The sequence below is a fragment of the Cetorhinus maximus genome, chromosome 17 (genome assembly GCF_964194155.1).
Source record: "Cetorhinus maximus chromosome 17, sCetMax3.hap1.1, whole genome shotgun sequence".
NCBI classification, from domain to species: domain Eukaryota; kingdom Metazoa; phylum Chordata; class Chondrichthyes; order Lamniformes; family Cetorhinidae; genus Cetorhinus; species Cetorhinus maximus.
Window position 1 is genome coordinate 1,023,468 of NC_135895.1, and position 18,515 is coordinate 1,041,982.

Consider the following 18,515-nt stretch of genomic DNA (forward strand, 5'->3'; position numbering starts at 1 on the left):
TTACTGGACTAGTAATCCAGAGGGACACAGAAGTATAGCGGTTATATTACTGGACTAGTAATCCAGAGGGATACAGGAGTGTAGCGGTTATATTACTGGACTAGTAATCCAGAAGGATACAGAAGTGTAGCGGTTATATTACTGGACTAATAATCCAGAAGGATACAGGAGTGTAGTGGTTATATTACTGGAAAAGTAATCCAGAGGGATACAGGAGTGTAGCGGTTATATTACTGGAATAGTAATCCAGAGGGATACAGGAGTGTAGTGGTTATATTACTGGAAAAGTAATCCAGAGGGATACAGGTGTGTAGCGGATATATTACTGGACTAGTAATCCAAAGGGATACAGGAGTGTAATGTTTATATTACTGGGCTAGTAATCCAGAGGGATACAGGAGTGTAGCGGTTATATTACTGGAATAGTAATCCAGAGGGATACAGGAGTGTAGTGGTTATATTACTGGAGTAGTAATCCAGAGGGATACAGGAGTGTAGCAGTTATATTACTGGAGTAGTAATACAGAGGGATACAGGAGTGTAGCGGTTATATTACTGGAATAGTAATCCAGAGGGGTACAGGAGTGTAGCGGTTATATTACTGGAATAGTAATCCAGAGGGATACAGGAGTGTAGCGGTTATATTACTGGAGTAGTAATCCAGAGGGATACAGGAGTGTAGCGGTTATATTACTGGAGTAGTAATCCAGAGGGATACAGGAGAGTAGTGGTTATATTACTGGAATAGTAATCCAGAGGGATACAGGAGTGTAGTGGTTATATTACTGGAACAGTACTCCAGAGGGATACAGGAGTGTAGCGGTTATATTACTGGAGTAGTAATCCAGAGGGATACAGGAGTGTAGTGGTTATATTACTGGAATAGTAATCCAGAGGGATACAGGAGTGTAGCGGTTATGTTACTGGAGTAGTAATCCAGAGGGATACAGGAGTGTAGCGGTTATATTACTGGAGTAGTAATCCAGAGGGATACAGGAGTGTAGTGGTTATATTACTGGAATAGTAATCCAGAGGGATACAGCAGTGTAGCGGTTATATTACTGGAGTAGTAATCCAGAGGGATACAGGAGTGTATAGGTTATATTACTGGAGTAGTAATCCAGAGGGATACAGGAGTGTAGTGGTTATATTACTGGAATAGTAATCCAGAGGGATACAGGAGTTTAACGGTTATATTACTGGAATAGTAATACAGAGGGATACAGGAGTGTAGTGGTTATATTACTGGAACAGTACTCCAGAGGGATACAGGAGTGTAGCGGTTATATTACTGGAGTAGTAATCCAGAGGGATACAGGAGTGTAGTGGTTATATTACTGGAATAGTAATCCAGAGGGATACAGGAGTGTAGCGGTTATGTTACTGGAGTAGTAATCCAGAGGGATACAGGAGTGTAGCGGTTATATTACTGGAGTAGTAATCCAGAGGGATACAGGAGTGTAGTGGTTATATTACTGGAATAGTAATCCAGAGGGATACAGCAGTGTAGCGGTTATATTACTGGAGTAGTAATCCAGAGGGATACAGGAGCGTAGCGGTTATATCACTGGAATAGTAATCCAGAGGGATACAGGAATGTAGCGGTTATATTACTGCAATAGTAATCCAGAGGGATACAGGAATGTAGCGGTTATATTACTGGAATAGTAATCCAGAGGGATACAGGAGTGTAGCGGTTATATTACAGGAATAGTAATCCAGAGGGATACAGGAGTGTAGTGGTTATATTACTGGAATAGTAATCCAGAAGGATACAGGAGTGTAGCGGTTATATCACTGGAATAGTAATCCAGAAGGATACAGGAGTGTAGCGGTTATATTACTGGAATAGTAATCCAGAGGGATACAAGAGTGTAGCAGTTATATTACTGCACTAGTAATCCAGAGGGATACAGGAGTGTAACGGTTATATTACTGGAATAGTAATCCAGAAGGACACAAGAGTGTAGCGGTTATATCACTGTAATAGTAATCCAGAGGGATACAGGAGTGTGGCGGTTATATCACTGGAATAGTAATCCAGACGGATACAGGAGTGTAGCGGTTATATTACTGGACAAGTAATCCAGAGGGATACAGGAGTGTAACGGTTATATTACTGGAATAGTAATCCAGAGGGATACAGGAGTGTAGTGGTTATATTACTGGAATAGTAATCCAGAGGGATACAGCAGTGTAGCGGTTATATTACTGGAGTAGTAATCCAGAGGGATACAGGAGTGTATAGGTTATATTACTGGAGTAGTAATCCAGAGGGATACAGGAGTGTAGTGGTTATATTACTGGAATAGTAATCCAGAGGGATGCAGGAGTTTAACGGTTATATTACTGGAATAGTAATCCAGAGGGATACAGGAGTGTAGTGGTTATATTACTGGACTAGTAATCCAGATGGATACCAGGAGTGTAGCGGTTATATTACTGGACTAGTAATCCAGAGGGATACAGGAGTGTAGGGGTTATATCACTGGAAAAATAATCAGGAGGGATACAGGAGTGTAGCGGTTATATTACTGGAGTAGTAATCCAGAGGGATACAGGAGTGTAGCGGTTATATTACTGGAGTAGTAATCCAGAGGGATACAGGAGTGTCGTGGTTATATTACTGGAATAGTAATCCAGAGGGATACAGGAGTTTAACGGTTATATTACAGGAATAGTAATCCAGAGGGATACAGGAGTGTAGTGGTTATATTACTGGACTAGTAATCCAGATGGATACCAGGAGTGTAGCGGTTATATTACTGGAATAGTAATCCAGAAGGATACAGGAGTGTAGTGGTTATATTACTGGAATAGTAATCCAGAGGGATACAGGAGTTTAACGGTTATATTACAGGAATAGTAATCCAGAGGGATACAGGAGTGTAGTGGTTATATTACTGGACTAGTAATCCAGATGGATACCAGGAGTGTAGCGGTTATATTACTGGAATAGTAATCCAGAGGGATACAGGAGTGTAGCGGTTATATCACTGGAATAGTAATCCAGAGGGATACAGGAGTGTAGCGGTTATATTACTGGAATAGTAATCCAGAGGGATACAGGAGTGTAGCGGTTATATTACTGGAATAGTAATCCAGACAACAGGGTGTTCAAATCCCTCCAGAGCTGTTTGAAGATTTGAAATTAGTTGAATAAATTTGGAAATGGAATTCTGGTCTCAGTGAAGTGACCACAAAATTGTTGGATTGTTGCATAAAGCCTCCTGATTGGTCTGGTGGTATAGGTGACCCCAGTCCTCACTAACATTCTGTGTGTCTAATTGTCCTTAGAAGTGGTCATCTGGTTCTGCAGTTCAATAAGAAACCCCAGGAACCCTTCTGAGGAGATTAAGGTTAAGAAATGCTGGTGAATGACACCTACATCCTGAAATTGGTCCACAATGTAGGGCCTGTTCTGAGTGGTTTCAGAGGGGTGACTGTGTAATGCCCTCCTCAAAGTCTCACGGAGTTTTGAATATTTGGGGTAGAGAATTCACAGCAGCTTCCATTTCTCATCAACGGATAAAAACTGCATCAGGCTGTGGAGGAGACACAGATTTCTTCATTTGATCACTTCAGCTGAGCAGTGGATATTTAATCCCTTCCCTCGGGTTTCTGCACATGTACCTGTCCCACACAGAAAAGAGAAATCATAGAGATACTCACAACTGGACCAGTTGGTCCGATGGGACCTTCACCTCCTTTCAATCCAGCTGGTCCCTGGAGTTGGAAAAAAAAACATGATTTTTGTTATCCCCTTTATGGAATTAGACAATCAGTGTTCACTTCAGGCAGAACGTTAGTTTATCTTGCTGGACTGGAATTTTACCGGTGATCGCAAGAATGGTTTGGAGCTGTAGTTATACTGCTGATCACGGGAGGACTTATATCGTCTGATCGCAAGCTGGAGTTATACCGCTGGTTGTGGGAGGGGTTATACTGGCCGGGTGCGAGCGGGAGTTACACTATCTGGGTGCGAGCGAGAGTTATACTATCTGGATGTGAGCTGGGGTTATACTATCTGGGTGTGAGCGGGAGTTATACTATCTGGGTGTGAGCTGGGGTTATACTATCTGGGTGTGAGCTGGGGTTATACTATCTGGGTGTGAGCGGGAGTTATACTATCCGGGTGTGAGCGGGAGTTATACTATCTGGGTGTGAGCTGGGGTTATACTATCTGGGTGTGAGCGGGAGTTATACTATCTGGGTGTGAGCAGGAGTTATACTATCTGGGTGTGAGCTGGGGTTATACTATCTGGGTGTGAGCGGGAGTTATACTATCTGGGTGTGAGCGGGAGTTATACTATCTGGGTGTGAGCTGGGCTTATACTGGCCGGGTGTGAGCGGGAGTTATACTATCTGGGTGTGAGCAGGAGTTATACTATCTGGGTGTGAGCTGGAGTTATACTATCTGGGTGTGAGCTGGAGTTATACTATCTGGGTGTGAGCAGGAGTTATACTATCCGGGTGTGAGCTGGAGTTATACTATCTGGGTGTGAGCTGGAGTTATACTATCTGGGTGTGAGCGGGAGTTATACTACCTGGGTGTGAGCTGGAGTTATACTATCTGGGTGTGAGCGGGAGTTATACTACCTGGGTGTGAGCGGGAGTTATACTACCTGGGTGTGAGCGGGAGTTATACTATCCGGGCGTGAGCTGGAGTTATACTAGCTGGTTGCGAACTGGAGTTATACCGGCTGGGTCAGAGCTGGACACTGGGCTGGATTTATACCTCCCCAATGCAATGCCTGAGAAATGCGATTGGCCACTGTGACAAGCAGTCTCTCGCCACCTGAACTCAATGGGACAGCTCTTCACCGAGTAGAAACCAGAGTTATACTGCCACTGTTGCAACTGTGTGCGTCCAACATAATTCCCATTGACGCGGATGGAGCTGCAGTTGGTGCTGTTCTGGAGTTGGCCAAATCAGAAAGTGCTTCAACCGTCAACCACAGCATCGTGGGGTTGAACCTCAGAATGCTGCTGAGGAACTTCAGTAATCGGAGTGCGGGGGGAGTTCAGATCCCTTCAGGACCCCTTCCAGCTCCTCTTAATCTGACAGAGCACGAATCTGCTTCACATTGTCAACACTGATTACAGGAGGACGCCATTCAGCTTATGCTGCCTGTGTCTGCTCTGTGAAAGAGCTATCCAATTAATCCCAATCCCCTCATCTTTCCCCATAATCCTGCAACTTGCTCTGCTTCAATATAAATTCGGTTGCCTTTTGAAAGATCATATCAAATTTGATCCCATCACCCTTTCAGCTAATGCATTCCAGATCATGGCAATTCTCAGTGTGAAAAGATTTCTCCTGACCTCCCCTTAAATCCTCTCCTCACCGTCATCATTGTGAACACCTCGATTAAATCTCCCCTTAACCTTCTCTGCTCTAAGGAGAACAATCCCAGTTTCTCCAGTCTCTCCACATTAACTGAAGTCCCTCATCCCTGGTCCCATTGGAGTAAATCTCCTCCGCACCCTCTCCAAGGCCTCGACATCCTTCCTAAAGTGTGGAGCCCGGAATTGGACACAATCCTCCCGCTGGGGTCTAACCAGTGAATTGTAAAGTTTAGCAGAACCATTTTACTTCAATGCTCTTATTGACAAAGCCAAGAATCCCAAATGCTTTATTAATGGTGTAGCAACTTGCTGTTTTCAAAGGTTTAAATATATATCTCTCAAGCTCTCTCAGCTCCTCAACTCCCTTTAGAATTGTACCTTTATTTATATTGTTTTTCCAGGTTCTTTCAATCACAATTCATCATTTCACACTTCCCTGCGTTAAATTTCACCTGCCACCAACCCATTCCGCTGGCCAGATGCTCTGGAGGTTTATGTCTGGTCCCTTATTGTTTATTCCATTTCTGGTTGGAGGTTTTATCGATATTGTGTGTGTGGTTTTATATTATAATTTTCGGGAAGGAAGGGTGATTTTACCATTGCTCCGGCGAGACCTCGCTCCCCTGGGAAACCTCGCAGACCAGGTGGACCATCTTTCCCTCCAACGCCCGATGGACCAGGATCGCCCTGAAATGGAAACATTGAAAAAAAATCTTTAAAATAATCCTACATTTCAAAATGCAGAAACAATCAATGCTGGAAATCTGAAGTCAAACTGAAAATACTTGGAAAATACCCAGAATCTGCAGGCAGAGTATAACCTTACCGCGTTGAAAGGCAGTCAGCCCCAGACTCGATTATTCCAATATTCGCCTGACTGAGCCTCCCATCACCGCCCTCCAGAAACATCAGCTCATCTAAAACTCTGCTGTCCCTATCCCAGACCCAGTCCCATTCTCCCATCGCCCCCTGTGCTCGCTGACCCACACTGGCTCCTGGTCCAGCAACACCTCAAATTTAAAATTCTTACTCTTGTTTTCAAACCCCTCCATGGCTTCACCCATCACCACCTCTACAACCTTCTCCAGCTTCCACAATGCTGCAAGATCTCTGCACTCCTCTAATTCTGGCCTAATGAACAGCCCTGAATTTTAATCACTCCACAATTGGCAGCCGTGCCTTCAGCTGTCTGAGCCCTAAGCTCTGGAATTCCCTCCCTAAACCTTTCCACCTCTCTTTTCTCCTTAAGAAGCTCCTAAAAACCTCCCTCCTTGGCTGAGCATTTGGTCACCTGCCCCTAGTATCCCCTTATGTAGCTCAGTGCCGCAGTCAGTCCCGATTTCCATTCCTCTCAAGCGCTTTGGCCTATTTTACTACAGTAAAATAACCTGCTCACTGACACTCAGTTTGGGTTCCGCCAGGGTCCCAAGCAAAACTGGGCATTGACAATATCCAGGCTTGGGCTGACAAGTGGCAAATAACATTCACGCCACACATGTGCCAGGCAATGACCATGTCCAACAAGAGAAAATCTAACCATTACCCCCTGACATTTGAATGGCATTACCGCCGCTGAGTGTTGCTGGAGCTGCACTCATCCAGGCAAGTGGGGAGTATCCATCACACTCCTGATTTGTTCCTTGTAGATGGTGGAAAGGCTTTGGGGAGTCAGGAGGTGAGTTGCTCTCTGCAGGATTCCCAGCCTCTGAGCTGCTCTTGTAGCCACAGTATTTATATGGCTAGTCTAGTCCAGTTCAGTTTCTGGTCAATGGTAACCCCAGGATGTTGATAGTGGGGGATTCAGTGATGATAATGCCATTGAACATCAAAGGGCGATGGTTGGGTTCTCTCTTGTTGGAGATGGTCATTGCCTGACACTTGTGTGGCACGAATGTTACTTGCCACTTGTCAGCCCAAGCCTGGATATTGTCCAGGTCTTGCAGCATTTGGACATGGACTGCTTCAGTATCTGAGGAGTCGCGAATGGTGCTAAACATTGTGCAATCATCAGTGAACATGCCCACTTCTGACCTTATGATGGAAGGAAGGTCATTGATGAAGCAGCTGAAGATGGTTGGGCCGAGGACACTACCCTGAGGAACTCCTGCAGTGATGTCCTGGAGCTGAGATGACTGACCTCCAACAACCACAACCATCTTCCTTTGTGCTAGGTATGATTGGCATCACATCCACAAACATTCACTCTCTCCACCACCAATGCACAGTGACAGCAGTGTGTACCATCTACGAGATGCAATGCAGGAACTCAAAGCTCCTTAGGCAGCACCTTCCAAACCCACAGCCACTTCCATCTAGAAGGACAAGGGCAGCAGATAGATGGGAACACCACCACCTGGAAGTTCCCCTCCAAGTCACTCACCATCCTGACTTGGAAATATATCTACGTTCCTTCCCTGTCGCTGGGTCAAAATCCTGGAACTCCCTCCCTAACAGCACTGTGGGTGTACCTACACCACATGGACTGCAGCGGTTCAAGAAGGCAGCTCACCACCACCTTCTCAAGGGCAACTAGGGATGGGCAATAAATGCTGGTCCAGCCAGTGAAGCCCACATTCCGAGAACAAATAAACAAAAGTAAAAGAACTACATAAGTTGTTTTATTCCAGCACTTTAATGTATATCAGTGGATAACTTGTTAGTATTTTTAATATTTTATTTTCATGCGATTGCACCTTGTATCCTTGAAAATGTTCCAACTACTAGAATTAATATCCTGAGGGCATGATTTTAAATCTCACCTTGGAGCAATCTCAAAATTTGAACTTTATGGTTTCAGAAAATTTGTTAATAAATTCTAGTTTTGGTAAAAGTGACCATGAAACTGCTGGATTGTCAAATAAAACATTTTATTTGTTATATTCATTCACGGGATGTGAGCTTCGCTGGTTGGGCCAGCACTTATTGCCCACAATAAAAACAGAATTACCTGGAAAAACTCAGCAGGTCTGGCAGCATCGGCGGAGAAGAAAAGAGTCGACGTTTCGAGTCCACATGACCCTTCAGCAGAACTGATGCCCACCCCTAGTTGCCCTTGAGAAGGTGGTGGTGAGCTGCCTTCTTGAACCGCTGCAGTCCATGTGGTGTAGGTACACCCACAGTGCTGTTAGGGAGGGAGTTCCAGGATTTTGACCCAGCGACAGTGAAGGAACGGCGATATATTTCCAAGTCATGTCTTTTAGGCAAGGAAACAGACTGCACTCCACGTGACTCCAGTCCCCCAGCAACGTGATCAGCTCATAACTGCTCTCTGAAGCGGCCCAGCAAGTCACACAGTGAATTGAACAGACTACAAGAGGCTCAGCAACACCTCCACAGGAAAGTAGGAATGGGCAATATAATACCTCATTTTTCTCTACACATTCACTCAATGTGTATATCAGTGGAAGATCCAGCAATGGAAATGCTGTTTAAGGGAAGCTGGTTGGTTCCTCTCTTGTTGGAAATGGTCATTGCCACTTGTCAGCCCAAGCCTGGATATTGTCCAGGTCTTGCTGCATTTGGACATGGGCTGCTTCTGTATCTGAGGAGTTGTGAATGGTGCTGAACATTGTGCAATCATCAGCGAACATCCCCACTTCTGACCTTATGATGGAAGGAAGGTCATTGATGAAGCAGCTGAAGATGGTTAGACTGAGGACATTACCCTGAGGAACTCCTGCAGTGATGTCCTGGAGCTGAGATGACTGACCTCCAACAACCACAACCATCTTCCTTTGTGCTAGGTATGACTCCAACCAGTGGAGAGATTTCCCACTGATTTCCATTGACTCCAGTTTTGCTAGGGCTCCTTGATGCCACACTCGGTCAAATGCTGCCTTGATGTCAAGGGCAGTCACTCTCACCTCACCTCCGGAGTTCAGCTCTTTTGTCCATGTTTGAACCAAGGCTGTAATGAGGTCAGGAGCTGAGTGGCCCTGGCAGAACCCAAACTGGGCATCAATGAGCAGGTTATTGCTAAGCAAGTGCTGCTTGATAGCACTGTTGATGACCCCTTCCATTACTTTACTGATGATTGCGAGTAGACTGATGGGGCGGTAATTGGCCGGGTTGGATTTGTCCTGCTTTTTGTGTACAGGAGATACCTGGGCAATTTTCCACATAGCCGGGTAGATGCCAGTGTTGTAGCTGTACTGGAACAGCTTGGCTAGGGGTGTGGTAAGTTCTGGAGCACAAGTCTTCAGTACTATTGCCAGAATATTGTCAGGCCCATAGCCTTCGCAGTATCCAGTGCCTTCAGCCATTACTTGATATCACGTGGAGTGAATCGAATTGGCTGAAGACTGGCATCTGTGATGCTGGGGACCTCCGAAAGAGGCCGAGATGGATCATCCACTCGTCACTTCTGGCTGAAGATGGCTGCAAAGGTTTCAACTTTGCCTTTAGCTCTGTCTAACCCATGCTGTTTAGCCAGCAAGTAGTCATGTGTTGTAGCTTCACCAAGTTGCTGCATTCATAAATACCCAACCTTTCCAGTGACAACCATATCCCGGGAATGAATGAATATAAATAATGGATTATGTGTTGTTACTGCTTCCAGTGATCCATGAATTAATTATATTCCGGCTGTTCTTCCCCCAGAGCCCTGTAAATTTATTTTCCCAAGTATTTATTAAATCCCCTTTTGAAAGTTTTTATTGAATCTGCTTCCACTACAATTTCAGGCAGCATGTTCCAGATCACAACAACTCAGGTCTTCTCTGCTCCTTTGGCCGTCGCGTTAAATCTGTTCAGTTTCTTTTTTTGTTCATTCAATATAAAAGCAAGGCCAGCATTTATTACCCATCCCTAACTGTCCACCAGAAGGTGCTGGTGAGCCACTTTCTTCAATACAACTGAGTATCTGGCTCGGCATTTCAGAGGCAACCACATTGCTGTGGATCTGGAGTCACATGTAGGCCAGACCAGGTAAGGACAGCAGATTTCCCTCCCTAAAGGACATTAGTGAACCAGATGGAATTTTACAACAATTTGATACTTTCATGGTCACCATACTTGGAGCGGCTTTTTATTCCAGCTTCATTTATTTAACTGCATTTAAATTCACCTGTTGCTGTGATAGGAGCGGAACTCTCATCCAGGTCTCTGGATTTTCACCCCGGTAACATAAGCATTCTGCTACCAAACTCAATATCGATCTTCCTGCCACTGGAAACAGTTTTGCCTTATTTACTTCATCAAAAACCCTCACGATTTTGAACATTTCTATTAAATCTCCTCTTCTCTGCTCTCAGGAGAACAATCCCAGCTTCTCCAATCTCTCCACATTAACTGAAGCCGCTCATGTCACTGAAGATACCCTGTAAGGGAGGCGGTGGTGTAGTGGTATTTTCGCTGAACTAGTAACCCGGAGACCCAGGGTAATTCCCTGGGGACCCGGGTTTGGTGGAATTTGAATTTTTAAAAATCTGGAATTAAAAGTCTGATGATGACCATGAAACCATTGCCGATTGTTGTAAAACCCCATCTGGGTCACTAATGTCCTTTAGGGAAGGAAATCTGCTGTCCTTACCTGGTCTGACCTACATGTGACTCCAGACCCACAGCAATGTGGTTGGGTCTGAAATGCCCGAGCCAGACACTCAGTTGTAACAAACCGCTACAAAGTCACAAAAAAGGAATGAAACCGGACGGACCACCCGGCATTGACTGGGGCACCGGAAACAACAACGGCAAACTCAGCCCTGTCGACCCTGCAAAGTCCTCCTTATTTACATCTGGGGGCTAGTGCCAATATTGGGAGAGTGTCTCACAGACTAGTCAAGCAACAGCCTGACATAGTCATCCTCACGGAATCATACCTTACAGATAATGTCCCAGACACCACCATCACCATCCCTGGGTATGTCCTGTCCCACCGGCAGGACAGACCCAGCAGAGCTGGCAGCACAGTGCTATACAGTCGGGAGGGAGTTGCCCTGGGAGTCCTTAACATCGACTCCGGGCCCCATGAAGTCTCACCGCATCAGGTCAAACATGGACATGGAAACCTCCTGCTGATTACCACATGGGGGAAGCATCAATGATGGGGGTGCCCAGCACATCAGTTGCTACAACCCTCACCAGGAGTGCCAATTCAATACACTCCATGTGATATCAAGAAATGGTTGAAATCACACTGGATACTGCAAAGGCTATGGGCCCTGACAATATTCTGGCAATAGTACTGACGACTTGTGCTCCAGAACTTGCCGCGCCCCTGGCCAAGCTGTTCCAGTACAGCTACAACACTGGCATCTACCCGGCTATGTGGGAAATTGCCCAGGTTTGTCCTGTACACAAAAAGCAGGACAAATCCAACCCGGCCAATTACCGCCCCATCAGGCTACTCTCCATCATCAGTGAAGTGATGGAAGGGGTCATCAACAGTGCTATCAAGCGGCACTTGCTTAGCAATAACCTGCTCACTGATGCCCAGTTTGGGTTCTGCCAGGGTCACTCAGCTCCTGACCTCATTACAGCCTTGGTTCAAACATGGGGAAATACTGGGGAACACAGGGTGGTTTAGTGAGGGGGCGGAACTGAAAGAAATCAGTATTGGTAGGGAAATGGTGTTGGGGAAATTGATGGGATTGAAGGCCGATAAATCCCCAGGGCCTGATAATCTACATCCCAGAGTACTTAAGGAAGTGGCCCCAGAAATAGTGGATGCATTGGTGGTCATCTTCTGAGATTCTATAGACTCTGGAACAGTTCCTACAGATTGGAGGGTAGCTAATGTAACCCCACTATTTAAAAAGGGAGGTAGAGAGAAAACAGGGAATTATAGACCGGTCAGCCTGACGTCGGTAGTGGGGAAAATCCTAGAGTCCATTATAAAAGATTTAATAGCTGAGCACGTGGAAAACAGTGGCAGAATCGGACAGAGTTAGCATGGATTTATGAAAGGGAAATCATGCTTGACAAATCTATTGGAATTTTTCGAGGATGTAACTAGTAGAGTTGATGAGGCGGAGCCAGTGGATGTGGTTTATTTGGACTTTCAGAAGGCTTTCGACAAAGTCCCACATAAGAGATTGGCATGTAAAATTAAAGCGCTTGGGATTGGGGGTAGTGTATTGAGATGGTTAGAAAACTGGTTGGCAGACAGGAAACAAAGAGTAGGAATAAACGGGTCTTTTTCCGATTGGCAGGCAGTGACTAGTGGGGTACCGCAGGGATTGGTGCTGGGACCCCAGTTATTCACAATATATATTAATGATTTAGATGAGGGAACTAAATGTAATATCTCCAAATTTGCAGATGACACAAAGCTGGGTGGGAGGGTGAGCTGTGAGGAAGATGCAGAGATGCTTCAGTGTGATTTGGACAAGCTGAGTGAGTGGGCAAATGCATGGCAGATGCAGTATAATGTGGATAAATGTGAGGTTATCCACTTTGGTAGCAAAAACAGGAAGGCAGATTATTATCTGAAAGGCTATAAATTGAGAGAGGGGAATGTGCAACGAGACCTGGGTGTCCTTGTACACCAGTCGCTGAAGGTAAGCATGCAGGTACAGCAGGCGGTAAAGATGGCAAATGGTATGTTGGCCTTCATAGCCAGAGGATTTGAGTACAAGAACAGAGATGTCTTGCTGCAATTGTACAGGGCCTTGGTGAGACCACACCTGGAATATTGTGTGCAGTTTTGGTCTCCTTATCTGAGGAAGAATGTTTTTGCTATAGAGGGAGTGCAGTGAAGGTTTACCCGACTGATTCCTGGGATGGTGGGACTGACATATGAGGAGAGATTGAGTCGGTTAGGATTACATTCGCTGGAGTTCAGAAGAATGAGGGGGGATCTCACAGAAACCTATAAAATTCTAACAGGACTAGACAGGGTAGATGCAGGAAGGATCTTCCCGATGGTGGGAGAGTCTAGAACCAGGGGTCACAGTCTGAGGATATGGGGTAGACCATTTAGGACTGATATGAGGAGAAATTTCTTCACCCAGAGAGTGGTGAGTGGTGAATTCGCTACCACAGAAAGTAGTTGAGTCCAAAACATTGTATGTTTTCAAGAAGGAGTTCGATATAGCTCTTGGGGCGAAAGGGATCAGAGGATATGGGGAGAAAGCGGGGAGCAGGCTATTGAGTTGTATGATCAGCCATGATCATAATGAATGGCGGAGCAGGCTTGAAGGGCCGAATGGCCTCCTCCTGCTCCTAGTTTCTATGTTTCTATGGGCAAAAGAGTTGAATTCCCGAGGCGACTGCCCTTGACATCAAGGCAGAGTGTGGCATCAAGGAGCCCGAGCAAAACTAGAGTCAATGGGAACCAGGGGGAAAACTCTCGGCTGGTTTGGGTCATACCGAGCACAAAGGAAGATGGTTGTGGTGGTTGGAGGTCAGTCATCTCAGCTCCAGGACATCACTGCAGGAGTTCCTCAGGGTAGTGTCCTCGGCCCAACCAACTTCAGCTGCTTCATCAATGACCTTCCTTCCATCATAAGGTCAGGAGTGGGGATGTTCGCTGATGATTGCATAATGTTCAGCATCATTTGCGACTCCTCAGATACTGAAGCAGTCCATGTCCAAATGCAGCAAGATCTGGACAATATCCAGGTTTGGGCTGACAAGTGGCAAGTAACATTAACACCACACAAGTGCCAGGCAATGGCCATCTCCAACAAGAGAGAATCCAACCATTCCCCTTGATGTTCAATGGCATTACCATCACTGAATCTCCCACTATCAACATCCTGGGGGTTACCATTGACCAGAAACTGAACTGGACTAGCCATATAAATACTGTGGCTACAAGAGCAGGTCAGAGGCTAGGAATCGTGCGACAAGTAATTCACCTCCTGACTCCCCAAAGCCTGTCCACCTTCTACAAGGCACAAGTCAGGAGTGTGATGGAACACTCCCCACTTGCCTGGATGAATGCAGCTCCCACAACACTCAAGAAACTGGACACCATCCAGGACAAAGCAGCCCACTTGATTGGCACCACATCCACAAACATTCACTCCCTCTACCACTGACGCACAGTAGCAGCAGTGTGTGTACCATCTACAAGATGCACTGCAGGAATTCACCAAGGTTCCTTCGACAGCACCTTCCAAACCCATGACCACTACCATCTAGAAGGACAAGTGCAGCAGACACATGGGAACACCACCACCTGGAAGTTCCTGTCCAGGTCACCCACCATCCTGATTTGCAAATATATCGGCCGTTCCTTCACTGTCACTGGGTCAAAATCCTGGAACTCCCTTCCTAACAGCACTGTGGGTGTGGTGGTTGAGTGGATCGGGAGTGTCACAACAACAGGAAACTGTGACTGAGTGAGAGCGACTTACAGCTTTATCAGCTAACTACAGAACTATTGAACTGTTTAAAGAAGACACGTTGTTCATCAACATACAAGAAATGGCACTGATCAGAAAATGGCTGCCACGAGTCACCCCTTGAACGCTATTGTAAAGTTAACCACTTTTCTGGAAAGTTTCTATATGAATTACACTGCAGGCCTGTTACATGGAATTTCACACATGGGGGGTGTCAAGGCACACTTCACATAGAGACACCTTTGAAAGGGAGGCATTAAAGATGCAAAGTGCTGGATTTTGATCAGATAATCAGCAGACATTCAAAACCCCTCGTGGAGGACAAAATAACCCCCATATCCTGTTGATTTATATCTTGAAATGTCAAAGGTTTAGAGATGAGAAGATTGAAAATTGGGATTATGTGGCCTTCTTTATTCTTTTATGGGATGTGGGCAATGCTAGCAGGGCTAGTATTTGTTACCAATCCCTAATTGCCCTTCAACTGACTGGCTTGCTAGACCATTTCAGGAGGCAGTTAAGAGTCAACCACATTGCTGTGGGTCTGGAGTCACGTGTAGACCAGACCAGGTAAGGACGGCGGATTTCCCTCCCTAAAGGTCATTAGTGAACCAGATGGGTTTTTATGACAATCAATGATTGTTACCATTACTGAGACAATTCTACAACAATGGATGCAAGGCATGCTAATCGAATTCCCTTCTGGGAACATACAAAGAGGAGTTTTAAAAACTGCTTCTGCCAAGCAGAATCAGTAAAGGAAGGTAGGAGGAAAAGAAATATTACAGTCATCTTAAACATTGCTGGAAAAGAGCAGGAAAGATCTCTCTGTCTCTCTTTCTCTGGAAGATAAAGGGTGCCTTCAATAGAGTGCGGACCAGAACAAAGTCAACTGCAGAATTCTACAGGAAACTACCTAACTTCAAACAGCTACAACGTTCAACAACCTATACCTCAAAGACAAGCAAAGGACTTAATTGTAAACTCTTTTAAACTTTTTATTGGATTCTAACTTTTTTACTTCTGATATCTGTGTGTGTGTGTGTGTGTATGTGTGTGTGTCATCACATCTTTATTATTTTTTGCAGCTTTTAGTAAATAATAAACTTACTCTTTCTTTGACTCAAGAAAACCTGGCTTGATTGGCTCCTTATCAACAAATCAACTCGGAAGAGGCCTGTCCCAAAGATACATGGCATGCAAGCCTGCCAGCGTATAGTTACACCCTGGTGCCCACAACACAGAACCCCAGCTGTAGGTAAATAGCCCCTTGTGGGTGTCTCAGGAGGGAAGGCAGCTGAGGGATTAAACCCTGATAGAACACCGAGGGTGCAGTCTGCAGACGGTAATCTGTCATCTATCAGACAGCTTTCCTGCAACTCCCTCAGCAGAGCTAGTATCAAACAGCACTGGCTGCATCCTTTCCTTTGGACAATAATAGCAATGCCAAGAGGGCCCTGATGCTTGGGCAACTCAGGGTCCCCATACTATGTGCCCAGGCCTGTACCTTGGAGAGGACACTCCAGCTTTGTGGTTTGTGGTTTATGTTAGCACAACATGGGAAGAAACAGTTAGCAGTTATAAGCTCTCGCTCAATTGGCAGATAGAACGAGTGCCAGGGGTTACTTCCAATGGTGGGAGAAATCATCGTGTCTCATTAGATAGCCACTGCCCACCTCAGGCGTCAGTTAGGTGCGGTCCCACCACAGCCTGCTTGCTTCAGTGGGTGCTTGGAGTTTAGAGAGTCATCTCTCAACAGATGGGTTGCTTATTTATGCACCAGGGACAAGACAAACTCAACAAAGAAGACACCAGTCCTTCACATCGTAAGCTGGAATGTAAGGACCATACGACCTGGCCTTACCGACCTTCTGCAGGCTGTGATCGACAAAGAACTTACCAAGACTCAACATGAATATTGCTGTGCTGCAGGAAATTGGGCTCGCTCAAAGTGGATCCCTTAGAGAGAAACATGACACGTTCTTCTGGCAGGGAAAGCCCACGAGGCAGCACATGAGCTTGGAGTAGGTTTCGCAGTAAAAAAAGACTCTACTACCTCACAGAAAGCTCAGAGAGACTTCAAACACTTCACCTGTCAACAGCGAGGGTCCAGTTAACCTCATGTGCATCCATACCCCCACTCACCTCCACCCCAGATACTAAGGGTCAATTTTATGAGGCACTTGGTGCTGCCATCTGCAGAATTCCCAGCACCGAATGAATGTACCTTCTGGGGGACTTCAGCGTAAGGGTGGGTACTGACCACCCAGCTTGGCCAGCGTGCAGAGGGTACCAGAGAATCGGCAAGATGAATGAAAGTGGACAGAGATGCTGGGGTTATGCTGTTACCATGGACTCTGTGATGAACAGCTACTTCCAAACCAAGCCATGTGATAAGGTGTCCTGGAGACATCCAAGATCACACCACTGGCACCAGCTGAATCTCATCACCAGACATATCACCCTCAGCAGTGCCCTCATCACTCACAGCTATCATAGCGCTGACTGTGGCACTGACCACTCCCTGGTGTGTAGCAAGGTCAGGCCTCAGCCAAGAAAGCTATACCACTCCAAGTGGAAAGATCACCCTGGGATCAACACTTGCTGTACCACTGACCCAGAAAGGACCCAGGAGTTCCCCAGTATCCTCGGTCAGACAACAAACCCCAAGGCCAGAGGGAGGCGCCAAAGTGCGATCTTGTGTAAAACACCATCTCTAACTGTGCACTCACTGCATACGGGGAGAGGGGTCAAAGGAGTGCTAACTGGTTTGAGAGTTATTGAACTGAAATTAAGCCAATTAGTGCAACCAAGAGGAGAGCACTTATGAGCTATAAGCAAGTCCCAGCAAACAAAATCTAGATAGTCTCTGAGCTGTCAGAATCAGGACTCAGCAGAATGCTGGGCACTATGCCAACCAATACAGGTTGAAACTTGGCATCAGCTTACAATCCAGGATGCTGGAGGGGTGGATGAAGGGATCAAGAAAGCAACAGGTCCAGCAGCAAGCAGATCAGCCCCCTTTGAAGTTAAAGATGGGGATGGTCATCACTGAACCAAGCGAGTAGCTGGAGCTCTATCTTGAACTCTACACAATGGAGAACGTTGATGCAGATGACTTTCCTGTCACAGAGGAGCTGGACGTCCAACAAGTGCCACTCACTGTCTCGCCAGTGATAAAGTCCCAGGAAACGACGAAACTCAACAATGGAAAACCAGCACCTGCTGCAGCATCTCCGTGAGCTTCTCTGCTGGAAGGAGTAATTTGTGCCTCAAGACATGTGTAATGTACCAAAACAAAGGCGATCACAGGGGCTGCAACAACTACTGAGGGATCTCCTTGTTCTGTATTGTGGGGAGAGCCTTTGCTTGTGTTGCTCTGACCAGATTGCAGACAATGGGCATCGCGCATCTACCCAGAGTCTCAGTGAAGCTTCAGAGATGGCAAATCGACAGCGGACATGATTTTCTCACTTTGGCAGTGATAGTAGAAGTGCCACAGAGAGCGCAGATGACTCTACATTACCTTTGTAGACCAAGACCTTCGACCCTGTCAGCAGAGACAGAATCTTTAAACTGCGGCAGAATACAGGCTGCCTGCCTGGACTCCTGGGCATCATTTCCTCTTTCCAGGACAACAGGCACAGTTCCATCAGTTACAATAGAGCAACATCACAGGCTTTTGGATCAGCAGCGGGTAAAGCAGGGCTGTGTCCTGGCACCAACTCTCTTTGGCATATTCTTCCCCATGCTGCTATTGTACACTTTCAATGACTCAAATGAGGGTGTCTACCTGCATGTCAGAGCTGAAGACAAGCTGTTCAACTTGGCAAGGCTGCGCGCCAAGACCAAAGGGCACAATGTCCGAGTCCATCA

The 18,515-nt window shown here is 46.0% G+C and overlaps 1 protein-coding gene across 1 annotated transcript in view; it reads right to left on the bottom strand.

Moving 5' to 3' along the window:
• Positions 1 to 18,515, bottom strand: part of LOC144692126 (uncharacterized) — a 161,816-nt gene that overhangs the window by 87,056 nt on the left and 56,245 nt on the right. The window contains exons 14-15 of the mRNA XM_078560623.1: positions 5,947 to 6,036; positions 3,673 to 3,726 (exon numbers count right to left, since the gene is read on the bottom strand). Coding sequence (XP_078416749.1) covers positions 3,673 to 3,726; positions 5,947 to 6,036 — 144 coding nt within the window. The remainder of the gene's footprint in view (positions 1 to 3,672; positions 3,727 to 5,946; positions 6,037 to 18,515) is intronic.